This window comes from Diceros bicornis, chromosome 4 (genome assembly GCF_020826845.1).
Source record: "Diceros bicornis minor isolate mBicDic1 chromosome 4, mDicBic1.mat.cur, whole genome shotgun sequence".
NCBI lineage: Eukaryota > Metazoa > Chordata > Mammalia > Perissodactyla > Rhinocerotidae > Diceros > Diceros bicornis.
Genome location: NC_080743.1, coordinates 41,707,033 through 41,724,021, shown reverse-complemented (window position 1 = coordinate 41,724,021; position 16,989 = coordinate 41,707,033). Strand labels below are relative to the sequence as shown.

The 16,989-nt window shown below is 37.2% G+C and overlaps 1 protein-coding gene across 1 annotated transcript in view; it reads left to right on the top strand.

Moving 5' to 3' along the window:
• Positions 1-16,989, top strand: part of LOC131401039 (mitochondrial adenyl nucleotide antiporter SLC25A24-like) — a 48,555-nt gene that overhangs the window by 22,714 nt on the left and 8,852 nt on the right. The window contains exons 6-9 of the mRNA XM_058535984.1: positions 529-673; positions 2,984-3,091; positions 7,309-7,476; positions 14,906-15,051. Coding sequence (XP_058391967.1) covers positions 529-673; positions 2,984-3,091; positions 7,309-7,476; positions 14,906-15,051 — 567 coding nt within the window. The remainder of the gene's footprint in view (positions 1-528; positions 674-2,983; positions 3,092-7,308; positions 7,477-14,905; positions 15,052-16,989) is intronic.

Here is a 16,989-nt window from a genome sequence, read left to right as displayed (position 1 = left end):
GTGCCATGGAGAAAGTCTCAGGTCTGTTGGCCACAGAATTAGTTGGATTTCACCTCTGTTCTCTGCTTACACTGACCATAATGATCATATTTGTTAGAGGCTTCACAGCCACTTGTTAGCAATAAGTTCTCTGAGTTTCAGTGTCCTTAGCTTTTCAGGAATGTGGCTTCTTTGGTTCTGATTTTGAAATTTACACCTGATTCATTCTTTTCATCATGGGAGAGCCATTTGTTCATCCCCCTGAGGAGCAGGAAACAAAGCAACCATGTTTATGGCATGTTTATCCATGTCTCACGCCTAAGGTGTCCTCCTTCCTAAGCTATAGAGCAAGGATCAAAATAAACATGCTTCCAAAGCTTTCTAATCACCCAAACAGCTGCTGCTTCCCCATTAGGAGAGACTTTCAATATTTTGGGAACTTTAACTCTTTCCTGCCTACCATATGAAAATTACAATATGTGATTTTCAAAGCTCTTCAAGTCATGTTGTGATTTTCAAAATTCTTCCTTTCCTTTTCAAGGCTCAGAGTTTAGAAACACAGAATGTGAAGATAATAAGCCGTTTAATAGAGATGGTGAAAGAGGGTGGAGTCATTTCTTTGTGGAGAGGAAATGGTGTGAATGTTCTCAAGATTGCTCCTGAAACAGCTGTTAAGGTCTGGTCGTATGAACAGGTAAAGCTGTACTGCCTATGACATTTATTAACAAGGAAAAGTTATTAAATTTTATTTTTTAAAAAATTGCCTCAGACTATTACAAAACACAGGGAAACAGTTGTTAATATCTATATTGGAACAGTATTATAATATTATTATATAATAATAATGCTTTTATTTTATCTTAATGCTGTTTTTAAAAGAAATTCCTTCTTTATGGTCTTAATATTTCCTCAATAAAAGCTATTTTAGATGATGCATTTGGGTTTCTACCTTGAAACTTCACAATAGTATAGTAAGTTCACTGAATTCAACTTTATATCATTGAATCAAGGAAGACAAAATGAGGCAGTGGACAGAGCAGGGCTTTAGAGACCACAGACATGTATTTGGCACATTCTAGCTGTGTGAACTTGGACAAGTTCCCATAATGTCTCTGAACATCAGTTGTCTCATCCAGAAAATGTGGGAAGTCATATCTACCCTGCAAGAAGCTTGGCACATCGTAAGCACTCGATAAACAATGGTCCCAAGTATTACATAAAGCATAATACAGGGTACCATGGGAAAATGATACAGAGGGACTCAAACTAGGTTGAGGGCTAGGAAAGTCCTCCTGGAGGAGGTAACGTTTGAGTTGAAACCAAAAGAGTAAGTGGAAAATTTCCAGTTGAAAGACAAAGCAAAGAATGTTCCAGGCGGAGGGAATAACATGTGTAAAGCCCTGGAGGGAAAAGAGCAAGGTGTGTTTAACGTACTAAAAGAAGCTCAGTATGGCTAGAGTGGAGATTGTGGTTAAAGATGAGGCTGAAGAGGCAGGCAGGCAAGTGAGGAAGGGCAAAAGCTTGTGGAGGGAGAACAGTTGGGCCAGTATGCTGTAATCCAGGTGAGAGGTGAGAGTGATATCAGTGGAGAGAAAGTGGATAGATCATAAAGTTATGTAGGAAGTAGCTAAGATTTTGTTATAATTGCTTGTGAAGTGTAAGAGAGAGGGAGGTGTTAAGAATGATACTGAAGTTTCTAGTTTGTTCAACTGGGGCCATTTATTGTGATGGGGAACATCTGGGCAAGACTATGTCACACGTTCCCAGGGGCACCATTCATAGTATACTATTTTTGGAAATGACATCTGTCCTTTAGGAAGATCACAAGATTTGGGGGAGGGAAGAGTGTGCATTTAGCTTCAGGCATGTGGAGCTTGAGGTGCTCTTATCAGTTAGGAATCTTTAGGTCATAAATAACAGAAAGTGGGACTCAAATTGGCTTGCATAATAATACAGGGAATTTATTTTCTCACATTCAGAAATAGGGTGGACTTCTGATGAGGTTTCATTTATCAGCTTAAGCGTCCCTAAAGACTCCATTTCCTCCCCTCTCTTCTCTCTGACTCACACTGAGTGCTTTTTCCTAAGATTCACTCCCTTTGTGGGTGAAAGATGACTGCCAGAGGCTTCCAGGGTTTCACGTTTCTTTGTTCCTGTGTAGCAGGAAGACAGCTGACTCTCCTTGCTGTTCTCTCAGAAGAGAAAGGGAGCTTCTTTCGAGAAGTCTCACTATAACATTTCCTTGGATCTCACTGGTCCAGGTTGTGTCATATAGGCATTCTTGAGCTAATCAATATTGCAGAGTGATAGGATGTACTGATTGGCTTGAAAGAAGCTAAAATAAAGACCACAGTGGCCAAGGAGATATTCTATTGAAAATCCTTAAGGAAAACTTTATCATCAGTGATATATGCAGTAATAATGATCACTTCCTCAGTTTCTATGTGGCAAGCACTTTACATGTCTGCATTATTGCGTTTAATCTTCACAACACTTCTGCAAAGTACGAACTGCAGGTATAATGGTGATTGGCATGGACAAGGCACTTACCTTCATTTTCCAGATAAAGAAACTGAGTTATAGAGAAGTTAAATAACTTGCCCTAGATTACTCAATAAGCGACCTAGCCAAGATCAAATCCTGGGTTTGTTTGTCATGTCATGTTGCTGCATTAAAATTTGACACAGTTGCTATCAGAACTTATTGCATAAGGTTCTCAGTTGTTTCCGTCTCAATTGTTTCCATTCTCATTATATTAATTCCTTACTATAATCAACACTTGTTAGATGTCTGCTATATACCAGATCTTATTCTAGGCAAAAAGACATACAAGAAGTCTCTACTGTTAAGGTTGGGGCCTTCTATCCAATGTACATGAGTATATTTAGGTGCTTGGTAATGTGCATTATAAATTACACGCCTAGGTATTCATTGATATTGAATAAGTTGTATGCCCTTTGCGACTTCCGAGTACTAACATACCTTTGAACTCTTGTTAATACAGTATATGAAGTTTCTTTCTTCTGAAGGAGTCAAATTAGAAACTATTGAGAAGTTTGCTTCTGCTTCTTTGGCTGGTGCTACTGCACAGTCTTTTGTTTACCCCTTAGAGGTAAGTGCTGTTGAAAAAAGCTGATTTAATTGCTTTCTTTAGTAAAAATTATGGCTAATTTTTTTTTTCAAATGCGCCACAATCCTCTTATCATTAGTAGCAATTATATTGAGCAGGAAAAATCTATCATTAGGGCAATGTCACCAGAGCTGTGACATCTAAGCTGGTGTTTCTGTTGCTGTTCTATTTTTGCATTTTCCTTTCCATATGAACTTTAGAACTGGCTTGCCAAGTTTCCTTAAAAAACAAAAACAAAAACAAAAACCAACCCAGTTGAGATTTGACTCTAACTGTACTGAGTGAATTTGGGGAAGAAATGACAATTACAATACTGAATCTTGTTTTCATCCAGAAATGAGGTATGTCTCTCTCTATTTAGATCTTCTGTTATATTCTTTGATAATGTTTATAATTTTCTTATATATGTCTTACACATTTTGAGGCTTTTGTATTACTAGATATTTTGTGATATTTGTTGCTATTAATGTATTCCATTACATTTTGCTAATGTTTATTGCTGGTATATATGAAAACTCTTGGATTTTTATGTTTAACTTGTATCCAACCACTCTACATTACTCTTATTAATTTGAATAATCTAGAAGCTCTTAAGATTTTCCATTAATCCTTGTTTTTCTGAAATTTCACCATGACATGTGTAGGTTTGGACCCTTTCGTTTCATCTTACTTAGTTAATTTTGGGTCTTTTCAATGAAAATGTCTGCATTTTTACAACCCTGGGAAATTTTCTACTATTAAATTTTGGATTGTGTTTTTCTTTTTGATCCTTCTGTACTCTCCTTCTGAAACTCTTATTTGATGGGTATTGGAATTCCTGGTGATATCATCCCAAAGCCCATGAGTCCTTTTTCTTATTCTTTCTCTTTCTTTACCCTTCTGAGTTATATTCTGGGAGAATTCATTGACTTGATGTGCCCATCCTGGATTTACTCCTTAGCTGTTTCCATGTTGCTCTACAGCCAGTCTGTTGAATTGTTTTTCAGTGATGAAAATGTTAATTTCCAATATGTCTAGTTTTTTTCTAAACCTAGATTCAATATACTCTTGAATTCCTCTGAGGATTTTAACTATACTTATTTTAAAGTCTTCAGTTTGTTCTGTTAACTTTATTTTTTCTAAATTCCAAATTAATGGATACAAGAAACACACCAGCACCTGGATTAAACATGAAAGTGATTAATTTTAGAGCTATGAGTCAGAGCTGCTGTAAGTAATTTAAATATATTTTGAGTATTTTTTTTGTAATGTCGATTCTTTTTTACTCCTTCATATCACAAGGATGAAACATCCAATTGTAAAAAACAATATAAATTTTGCACCTAGTTTTTAAATTTTAAGATGATTTTCCTTTCAGGGTCTAAACTGGCCTGTGTATTTGTGTGACAGTATTTATATATAACCTAGGGTAAGCAGTACTTCCTTCAGATTATGTGGCTTCACATTTGCACAGTAAAGAAGTAACTGATTTAGTAGGAGATAAGGAGAGTCCTGCGTATACATTTCTGTCATAGCGTCTCTCAGTGACAAAGGAAAGAGGATAAAATTGAGGACCACTTACTTGACACAGAGCTATAGCTCTTTTTCTCATACTGAACTTCAGCATCATCAGGGTTTTCTGTATGCTTTCCTTTCTGCCTTGTATCTATTCCTCTTAGCCTTTCCATTTTATTCCATCATTTCCCCAAGGGTTCCAGACTCCTGTTACAAATGGTGTATCAGCTTTTGTACTTGCCAGGATTAGTGGAGAAGTTATGGTTTAACAAAGGCAAATCTAAGAACAAAAATGTAAAAGAAAACCAATCACTGTGGGGTGGTGGTTTTTGCTTTTTTTGTGTGTGGTGGGCGGAGATGAATTTTTATTCTGATATGATTTCAAACTAAATTTATAGAATAGCCCCGGGAAATCCTGGATACTCTTTATACAAATGCCAGTATATATTTTGCAACATTTGCTCCCTGTCTCTGTCTCCATACATATGTGCATGTGTGTGTGTGTGTGTGTGTGTGTGTGTGTGTGTGTGTAGATAGAAAGTTAGAAACATTGTGCCCTTTTACCTCTAAATATTTCAGTAGGAATTTCCTAAGAACAAGAACTTTATTTATATATTATCAAAATCAGGAAATGTAGCAATAATACAATACTATTATCTAATCCACAGTCCTTATTTAGATGTCATTAATTGCCATTTGTTGTAATAGTAATTTTTTACATTAAAAAAATTTGAGGGGTATCCAATATAGGATCATGTGTCAGGTCTCTGTAATACCCTTTTTCTGGATCAGTTCCTCTGTCTTTTTTTGTTTTTTTTGTTTTTGGTCTTTCTTTACTTTGGTATTTATGTGTATGTGGGAGTGGTGCTTTCACTTTTAATTATATATATATGTTTACATTTAAAAACAACAACAACATGGGACCGCCCAGTGGTGTAGCGGTTAAGTTTGTGTGCTCCACTTCACAGCCCAGGGTCTGCCGGTTCAGATCCTGGGTGCGGATCTATGCACCGCTCATCAAGCCATGCTGAGGCGGCGTCCCACACAGAGCAACTAGAAGGATGTACAACTATGACATGCAACTATCTACTGGGGCTTTAGGGAGAAAAAAGGGAAAAAAAGGAATATTGGCAACAGACATTAGCTCAGGGCCAATCTTCCTCAAAAAAAAAAATCTCTAAATAAACAACAACAACAAAAAGGATGATTATTTTGTCTTGAGAATAGAAAATCATTTCAATTATAAGGACAGTAGACTGGAGTTTTTAAGCTTTTGAAGCCAAGAAATCTTTACCTTGATTAATTTATTCAACAAATATTTATTGAGCACCTATTACTTGTCAGGCACTGTTCTAAGCACTTGAGAAACTTATGTTCTAGCAGCGAAGACAGACAATAAACATAAGAAATAAATTATATAGTATTTTAGAAGGTGATCAATACCTTCTAAGGTGATAAGTGGTATGGGAAAAAGAAAATATTAGAACAGTGTAAGGGGAAGCAGAATATCAGGGGGTGGGGTAGCAGTGTTAAAGAAGATGGGTAGGCTCATTGATAGGGTGACTTTTTGAGCAAAGACTTGGAAGGAGGTGAGGGAATTCCAGGCAGAGGGAACATGCAAGAGGCCCTAAGGTGGGTGTATGTCTGGCTGGCCCAAGGAACAGTAAAGGCTGGTGTGTGGAGCAAAGTGAATGAGGGGGGGAGTTGTAGAAGATGAGGTCAGAGGGCTAATGGGGGAGGCAGATCAGATAGATCAGAGAAAGCTTTCACAGTTACTCTGGTGATATGAGGAGCCATTGTAGGGTTTGGAGTAGATGACCTGACTTTCTTTATAAAAGGATCATTCTGGCTGCTATATTGAGAATAGACTGCAGGTGGCAAGAGGGGAAGTTAGGAAGCAATGGAATTGATGCAGGAGAAAGATCGTAGTGATTTAAACCGTGGTGATAACAAAGAAGTTGGTGAGATTCTGGATGTATTTTGAAGGTAGACCCAATAGGATTTCCTGATGGATTAGATGTAGGGAATAAGAGAAAAAGGAGTCAAGGGTGACTTCAAGTTTTTCATCTTGAGCAACTGAAAGGATGGAGATATACTCAACTAAGATGGGCAAGGCTGCATGCAGAGCAGATTGAGAAGGAAGATCAAGAGTTCAGTTTTGGAAATCTTGATCAAACAAAATGTTTAGTGACTTATATGGCAAGTGTTAAAAAAATCTTGCATATCTGTAGCCATTCACAAGGTGTGTGTGTATATATATGTGTGTAGATGTTCGTGAAATCCTAATGTCAGTTTATTAGGATACTAAGATTGGGAATGGAGGTTGTAAGAACTTCACTTTTCTTTTGGGTTCCTTATCTGAGTCACAGTACAATAGCCATGGCTCCACTCTTATGTAATTTGGACAAAAAGAAGACAGAGCTGGATTCAGACACTCTATCTTCCTACCAAGTTACATTCAGAAATTTGGTAAAAGCATTTAAGCACTCTATTTGTAAAATACTCCTATGGAAAACTAAAATATTCTGGGGAATAGTAGGAAAATGTATAGGTATACTGTCATTGAAAACACAGTTTGACGTAAGATTGTTTTCTCTTTTTAATTCCATAATAATGGATGAGCACGGTAACCCACAATTTATGGGAATGCTCTGGGTTAGATAACAGATCAATGACCTTATAACATTAATTTCTTTCACATTCAGGTTTTAAAAACTAATTTGGCTATAAGTAGAACTGGACAGCACTCTGGGATATTGGATTGTGCCAGGAAGATTTGGAAGATTGAAAGGGTTACAGGCTTTTACAAAGGTTATATTCCTAGTCTTCTGGCTGTCGTACCATATGCAGGCATAGATATTACTACTTATGAGGTGAGTTTGTTTCATGATGGATTTACAACAGATTAATTAGATCTGAAAAAATAATACAACTGAAAAATTTTTATCAAATCATACGCATTTAAGGGCAGAGTTAATAGAAAACACATTTTTTACATTCTGTTTTGCTGGCTCCTCTTCCTCAGGATTACATGCTAGTTTCCTGTAAGTATTGACCTCAGCCTCCCCTCTCTCTCCTTGTACTCAACCCAGTGTCCCTTGGTGACTCCATCTGTTGCTGGGTTTCAAGATAGCTGGTATAGCAGTCACTTGCAGATCTGTTTTTAAACCTCTCTCCTGATCTCCAGACCACCAGGGAGATTGAATGACATTGTTTTGCTTTCCATTTTTTTCTAGTGTCAGAAGTCTGATTTGGCTCTTGTTATTTTTATTCTGAGTTGCCTTGTGGATAATTATTAATAATAATTATCTACTTCAAATCAGTTATAGTCACTTGAGTCTCAAAAAAAACTTAAGGGAGGGGTCGGCCCAGTGGCGCAAGCAGTTAAGTGCGCGCGCTCTGCTGTGGCGGCCCAAGGTTCTCGCCGCCGGTTCGGATCCTGGGCACACACAGACGCACGGCTTGTTAAGCCATGCTATGGTGGCGTCTCATATAAAGTAGAGGAAGATGGGCACGGATGTTAGCCCAGGGCCAGTCTTCCTCAGCAAAAAAAAAGGAGGATTGGCATCGGATGTTAGCTCATGGCTGGTCTTCCTCAAAAAAAAAAAAAAAATTAAAAAAAAAAGTTAAGGGAAGAATGTAAATTGAGTGTTTTTGGTGGTGGGGGGCCAGGGAATGAAAAATAATAATGACCTATTTTCTGTGTTAGAAGTGTCCAGTTTCACTTTGGTCATTCTCTGAAGCTGATTCTGACAGACCATCGACCATGACCTTCCTTATCCACCTCCCTCCCTTTTCAGTAATCCTGAGGACCTTCTGCCCCACCAGACTTCTTAATTCTTATCAGTGGTTAGGATAGTGATTAGGATCATGGACTCTGGATTAGGATCATGGACTCAGACCACTTGTGTTTAAATTCAGGCTCCATAATTTACTTAACCTCTCTGTGCCTGGATTCTCTCACCTTAAAAATAGATATTTATTCCCAATCAAATAATTATTGAGTTGCATGTCCCAGGCTCTGTTCTGGGTGCACCAAACAAGAGACAGAAAGTCCCGTTCTTGGCGAGTTCAACATTCTTTCACTGGGAGACAGACAATAAACAACGGAAACATATAATGCATTGGTGATAAGGGTTGTGGAGAAAAACAAAGGAGGGAAGGAGAGTAGGTCGTGTTAGGGACTGAAATTTTAGAGATCATGGTCTGGGAAGGCCTTTTGGAGAAGGTGACCTTTGAGTAAAGACCTGAAGGAAGTGAGGGGGTGAGCCATACGTGTATCTATAGGGACAAATTTTAGGGTGGGAGCATGCCTGTGCAGCTGGAGTGGAGTGAGCCAGAAGAGAGTAGTAGGAGATGAGGTCAGATAGTGAGTGGGGGACCAGATTTAGCAGGGCCTTGCAGACCCTAGAAAGGACTTTAACTTTTACTCTAGATGAAACGGGAAACCACTGGAGGTTTTTGAGGAGAGGAATGCCATGTCTGACAAGTTTTTTTTAATAACAGCTTTATTGAGATATAATTCATGTAACATACAATTCACCATTTTAAAGTACACCGTTGAGTAGGTTTTAGTATATTACAGGGTTGTGCAACCATCACTACTACCTAATTTCAGATCATTTCATCACTCCAGAGAGAAACCCTGTACCCATTAGCAGTCACTCCCCATTCCCATCTCCCCAACTCCCTGGCAATCACTAATCTACTTTCTGTCTCTATAGATTTGTCTTATCAGGATATGTCATATAAATGGAATCATACAATATGTGGTCTTTTGTGACTGGCTTCTTTCACTTGGCATAATATTTTCATGGTTCATCTGTGTTGTAGCATGTATCAGTATTTCATTCTTTTTCTTTCTTTCTTCTTTTTTTTTTTTTGAGGAAGATCGGCCTTGAGCTAATATCTGCCAATCCTCCTCTTTTTGCTGAGGAAGACTGGCCCTGGGCTAACATCCATGCCCATCTTCCTCTTTACACGGGACGCCGCCACAGCGTGGCTTGACAAGCGGTGCGTTGGTGCATGCCTGGGATCCGAACCAGCGAACCCCGGGCCACTGCAGCAGAGCGCGCGCAGTTAACTGCTTGTGCCACCAGGCCAGCCCATCTTTTTTTTTGTTTGTTTGTTTTTTGGTGAGGAAGATTAGCCCTGAGCTAACATCTGTTGCCAATCCTCCTCTGTTTTATGTGGGACTCCTGCCACAGCATGGCTCAACAAGCGGTGTGCAGGTCCGCGCCCGGGATCTGAACCTGCAAACCCCAGGCCACCGAAGTGGAGCATGCGAATTTAACCCCTATGCCACTGGGCTGGCCCCCTGTTGCCCATTTTTAATTAGTTTATTTGCCTATTTATTGTTGACTTGTAGGAGTTCTTTGTATATATTGGATACAAGTCTCTTATCAGATATTTTTGATTTGCAAATATTTTCTCCCATTCCGTGGTTGTTTTTTACTTTCTTTATGGTACCCTTTGAAACACAAAAGTTTTAAATTTTGATGAAGCCAATTTACTTATTTTTCCTTTTGTCACTTGTGCATATCTTGTCATATCTAAGAAACCATTGCCTAGTATAAGATCACAGAAGATTTACTTCTATGTTTTCTTCTAGGAGTTTTATAGTTTTAGCTCTTATATTTAGATCTATGATCCATTTTGAATTAATTTCTGTATATGGTGTCAGGCAGGGGTCCAACTTCATTCTTTTGAATGTGAATATCCAGTTGTCTCAACACCATTTGTTGAAAAGACTGTTCTTCCCTACTGGACTGTCTTGGCACCCTTGTTGAAAATCAATTGACCATAAGTGTAAGGGTTTATTTCTGACTCTCAAATTCCACTCCATCGATCTGTATATCTGTCCTTATGCCAGTATCACACTGTCTTGATTGCTGTAGCTCTGTAGTAAGTTTTTTTTATCATAAATAGATGCTGTATCTTGTCAAATGCTTTCTCTGCATCTATTGAGATGATCACGTGATTTTTATTGTTAATTTTGTTAATGTAGTGTATCACATTAAGTGATTTGTGGATGTTGAACCATCCCTGCATCCCTGGAATAAATCCCACTTGATCATGGTGTTGTAGTAAGTTTTGAAATCAGAAAGCATGAGTCACCCACTTGCGCCATTCCTATTCAACACAGTACTGGAGGTTTTGGCCAGAGCAATTAAGCAAGAAAAAGGTATCCAAATTGGAAAGGTAGAAGTGAAACTCTTGCTGTTTGCGAACTACATGATTCTATATATAGAAAACCCTAAAGAATCCACCAGAAAGCTATTAGAAATAATCAGCAACTACAGCAAAGTTTCAGGGTACAAAATCAACTTAGAAAAATCAGTTGCATTTCTATACACCAATAATGAACTAGCAGAAAAAGAACTCAAGAATACAATCCTGTTTACAATCGCAACAAAAAGAATAAAATATCTAGGAATAAATTTAACCATGGAGGTGAAAGACTTGTATACTGAAAACTATAAGACATTGAAGGAAATCGAAGAAGGCATAAAGAAATGGAAAGATATCCCATGCTCATGGATTGAAAGAACAAACATAGGTAAAATGTCCATATTACTTAAAGCAATCTACAGATTCAGTGCAATCCCAGTCAGAATCCCAAAGACATTCTTCACAGAAATAGAGCAAAGAATCCTAAAACTTACATGGAACAACAAAAGACCCCAAATAGCCAAAGCAATCCTTAGAAAAAAGAACAAAGCTGGAGGCATCACAATCCCTGACTTCAAAATATACTATAAAACTATGCTAATCAAAATGGAATGGTACTGGCACAAAAACAGACACACAGATCAATGATCAGAATTGAAAGCCCGGAAATAAAACCACACATATATGGGCAGCTAATCTTTAATAAAGGAGGCAAGAGCATACAATGGAGAAAGGAAAGTCTCTTCAATAAATGGTGTTGGGAAAACTGGACAGCCACGTGCAAAAGAATAAAAGTAGACCATTATCTTACACCATACATAAAAATTAACTCAAAATGGATTAAAGACTTGAATGTAAGACCTGAAACCATAAAACTCCTAGAAGAAAATCTAGGTAGTACACTCTTTGACATTGGTCTCAGCAGCATCTTTTCGAATACCATGTCTACTCAGGCAAGGGAAACAAAAGAAAAAATAAACAAATGGAACTACATCAGACTAAAAAGCTGCTGCAAGGCAAGGGAAACCATGAACAAAACAAAAAGACAACCCATCAACTAGGAGAAAATATTTGCAAATCATATATCTGACAAGAGATTAATTTCCAAAATACATAAAGAACTCATACAACTCAACAACAAAAAAACAACCTGATCAAAAAACGGGCAGAGGATATGAACAGACATTTTTCCAAAGAAGATATAGAGATGGCCAACAGGCACATGAAAAGATGTTCAACATCACTAATTATTAGGGAAGTGCAAATCAGAACTACAATGAGAGATCACCTTACACCTATCAGAATGGCTATAATTACCAAGACAAAAAATAACAAATGTTAGAGAGGATTTGGAGAAAAGGGAATCCTCATACACTGCTGGTGGGAATGTAAACTGGTAGCCATGATGGAAAACAGTATGGAGACTTCTCAAAAAAATAAAAATAGAAATACCTTACGATCCAGCTACCCCACTACTGAGTATTTATCCAAAGAACATGAAATCAACAATTCAAAGATATTTATGCACCCCTATGTTCATTGCAGCGTTATTCACAATAGCCAAGACATGGCAGCAACCCAAGTGCCCATCAACTGATGAATGGATAAAGAAGATGTGGTATATATATAAAATGGAATACTATGCAGCTTCAAAAAAAGACAAAATCATCCCATCTGCAACAACATGGATGGACCTTGAGGGTATTATGTTAAGCAAAATAAGCCAGACAGAGAAAGACAAACACCGTATGATTTCACTCATATGTGGAAACTAAACAAATGCATGGATAAAGAGAACAGTTTAGTGGTTACCAGAGGGGAAGGGGGTGGAGGGGGCTAGGTGAAAAGGGTAAAGGGGCACATATGTATGGTGATGGGCAAAAATTAGACTATTGGTGGTGAGCATGATGCAGTCTGTATAGAAACTGATATATAATAATGTACACCTGAAATTACACAATGTTATAAAGCAATATGACCTCAGTAAAATAATTGAAAAAAAAGGAAAGGAAAGTGTGAGTCTTCTAACTTTGTTCTTCTTTTCTCAGCATTGTTTTGGCTATTTTGGGCCCCTTGCATTTTCATATGAATTTTAGGATCAGCTAGTGTTAGAAGTTTCAGGACAGTGGAGAAAGTATGAAATAATGGTCTTGGTATGTTGGGAGAGTAAACGGTCATGGGATATATGGTATTATTCCAGGGAAAAATTAAAGGTCCACTTAACGATTTTATGAACATGAACTTAAAATGAGAACGGTCAGTGTCGGTGTGTTTTTCAGCCACGTTTAGCTGCATGGGAGCAGACATGGAGTTGGCAGAGTTGGTTTTAGGCAGGGTAGTTCAGTCATATCAGCATGATGAAGGGAGAAAAAATAAACAAGGGAATTGTAGGATAATAAGAGGACTTACCTCATGGGGTTTTTATGAGTGTTAGATTAATGTATGTGAAATGGTTAGATCTGTCCTGCACATGAAAAGTGCTGTGTAAGTGTGAGATATCATCATTATCATCAGTTATGTCTCGGAGATCATGTCTCTCTTTCTTACTGAAGTTGACTATTCTACCTTGGCTCTTGATCCAGGTTCTTGCTCTGTCAGTATTCCCCTTGGACATTTAGTAATCACCTTCAAGTCTCTTTTTCAAAGTAGAACAAAAGTCCAAACAAAACAAAATACAAATTTTCTCTCTAACTCCTCCTCCATTACTAGCAATTGCTATCAATTTCTCATTCCTTTACTCCCAAAGGATGTGAAGTTTTGTCTATACTTTATTTCCTCATTGTTTATTCTTTCCTTAACCTATGGTAATTTGCTTTCTAACTTTTGATCTACAGTTGAAAAGTCAAGTAAAAATCCTAAGTGAACCTGACAATTAGTCAAGTTTGGGAAACATTAAATGAGGAAAGGCTTTAAAAGCAGTGCGTTAGTTTGTTAGGGCTGCCATAACGAAATACCAGACTGGGTGGCTGAAACAACAGACGTTTATTTTCTCACAGTTCTGGAGGCTAGAAGTCCAAGATCAAGGTGTTGGCAGTTTGATTTCTTTCGAGATCTCTCTCCTTGGCTTGCAGATGGCCACCTTCTCCCTGTGTCCTCACTCTGTATCCAAATTTCTTCTTGTAAGGACACCAGTCATACTGGAATAGGCCTCTAAAGACCTCATTTTAACTTAATTACCCCTTTAAAGACCTTACCCAAATATGGTTGCATTCTGAGATCCCGGAGGTCAGGGCTTCAACATATGAATTTCAGGGGTGGACACAATTCAGCCCATTACAAGCAGTCAGTGCCATTGTGTAGCATCTTTAGAGCATCTTTAGATTAAAATGATTATTTTGATATTTCAAAACCATTTAAGTAGTCATCTCAAGTATGGTCTGGAGATTCTGGGGATGGGTTCCTGAGACTCTTTCTGAGGGTCCTTGAAGTCTAAACTATTTTCATAATCTGAAGATGTTATCTTTGTCATTTTCATTCTCTTGCGAGTAGCGAGTTTTCCAGAGGCTATATAATTTGTGATGACATCATTGATGGCTAATAACAATGTATTTTGGGTTTAAAGTTTTTCTGTTTTAATATCTAATATGATAGATAATATTGATGGATATAGCCCGTGTAAACAGAAACTTTTTGGTGTCTTCAGTAATTTTTAAGAGTGTAAATGAGTCCTGAAACAAAAATATTGCTTTTAGAGGTAATGCAATTTGACACAATAAGCTTCTTTAAAGATAAGGCAATCAGGGCTCTGACAGTCCAGAGTGGGTAGTGAGTTTCCATCACTAAAGTTCTCTGATCTCTGGTTGTTTGTACATAGAGAAGACTTCTGGATAATTCTAATTGCCAGGATGGTGCTTAGGAAAAGAGGTAATATTTAGGTAATTTGAGTCCTGGAAATATTGGGGGCTTGGTTAACTTTAATTGCATTAAATTACACTAAAAATTGGCAGTTCAAAATGTATACCCTATGGCTCTTGCTACTTTGTACTGGATTACTGTATTTTGTATTCTTTGCTATCGTGTAATACAGAAGATAGAAAGGAGTGTATGTGTATGGTGAGAAAAGTACTAACATTTTATTATTGGTTTTCTTTAATAGTTCTTAAAGTGTATCATTACTTTGTTCTCTGTCAGCTTTTGAAGACTCATTGGCTAAACACTTATGCAGAAGACCCTGGGTTGCTGACTTTGATGGGATGTAGTGCCTTCTCTAACTTTTGTGGTCAGTTTGTCAGCTACCCTCTGAACCTAGTGAGAACTCGCATGCAGGTTCAAGGCGAGTTTTTGTGAAAAGAAGGACAGTGTAAAAAGCCCTGTGTGAGTTAGGGAATTTTATTTTTTTTAATTTTTACTTTCTGCTCTGAAGAATGTCTTAGAATCCTCCTCATTTCCATCATTCAGTGCTGGCTCTTTTCAAAAAACAAAATTAGGAAATCCTCCTCATATGAGTGGTAATGGTGCTATTTATTTCAAATTGAGTTTTAAAGATCAAATCTGAACTTTATAATCACATGAAGGTGAATACTCTGCCTTGGTTGGTAGAATAAATGTCTCCACACTGGAGGTGTCCAGTCTATTCTTGAACTAGAGTTCACAAGATTGTGATAATGAAGGATTCAAAATTTAGATATCCATCTAAATGACTTTTAAAAGTTTTTTGCAAGATGATATGCAGTGATTCTGTTTTACTTAAAAAGAACTCAATGAAATACCTGTTGATTATTAGGAAAAAATTATCTATTGAATTCAGAAAAGGAAGATTCTATCTTTCAATTCATGGTGGTTGATTGTAGGAATTTTTGCAAATATTTACACCCATGAGACTACCAACTAGATCAAGACATAGTACGTTTCCAGCACTCCAGAAGGCTCCTCCTTTATGCCCTTCTCAGTCAATAAACACCCCCACCCCAAGGTAATTATTATTCTGACTTTTATAACCATTTATTAGTTTGCCTGTTCTTGAAAACTGCATACTATCTTGGAGAGTCATCCATGTTGTTGCATGAAGTCTTTTTCTTTGCTGTATAATATTTCATTATTTGAATTCCAGACTTTATCCATTGTACTATTGATGGATATTTGAGTTGTTTCCAGTTTGGAGTTATTATGAATGAATCTTCTATAAATATTCATGTACTTGTCTTTTGGAAAACATAAGCACTTATTTCTCTCAGGTATATATATATATATATATATGAGGAGAATATATAGGGTTATATATAGGATAAATGCATATTAAGCTTTAGTAGATATTGCCAAATTGGTTTTCAAAAATGCTTATTTCAATTTACACTATAACAGCAATGTATGAGTTCTCATTTCTCTACATCTTTGTCAACACTTGTTATTGTCAATCTTTTAATTTAGACATTCTGATGGTTGTGTAACAAAATCTCAATGTTGGCTTTAATTTGTATTTCTTGATGACTAACTAATAATGTTGAAAACCTTTTATATGCTTATTTACCATTTATCCAAAACGTATTTACCATTTATCCTTTTCTAGAAAGTGCCTGATCAAGTGTTTTGCCTATTAAAAAAAAATTAGATTGCTTTTTTGTTTTTTTTGATTTGTAGGAGTCCTTAATATATTCTGGATACAAGTCCTTTATCAAATTTGTATATTGCAAACATCTTCTCCAAGTTTGTGTCTTATATTTTCACTCTTTTTATGGTATCTTTTGATTAACAGAAGTTCTTAATTTTAATGAAGTCCAAATTACCAATCTTTTCTTTTGGTGTTCTGTTTAAAAAACTTTGCCTACCTGAAGATCATAAAATTTTTCTGTTTTCTTCTAGAAAATTTATTGTCTTATCTTTTCATATTTAGGTCTACAACCCAGTTAGGATATTTTGTGTGTATTTATAGTTTGAAGTAGGTGTCAAAATTTATTTATTTTTGTGGCTGGCCTGGTGGCATATCAGTTAAGTTCACAGGCTCCACTTCGAGGGCCCGGGGTTCATGGGTTCGGATACTGGGTGCACACCGATGCACTGCTTGTCAAGCCATGCTGTGGCAGCGTCCCATATAAAGTAGAGGAAGATGGGCATGGATGTTAGCCCAGGGCCAATCTTCCTCAGCAAAAAAGAGAGGAGGATTGGCATCGGATGTTAGCTCAGGGCTAATCATCCTCACACACACAAAAAAATTTATTTATTTTTTTCTCATGTAGATATCAATTCAGCACAATTCATTGAAAAGATCATTCTTTCTC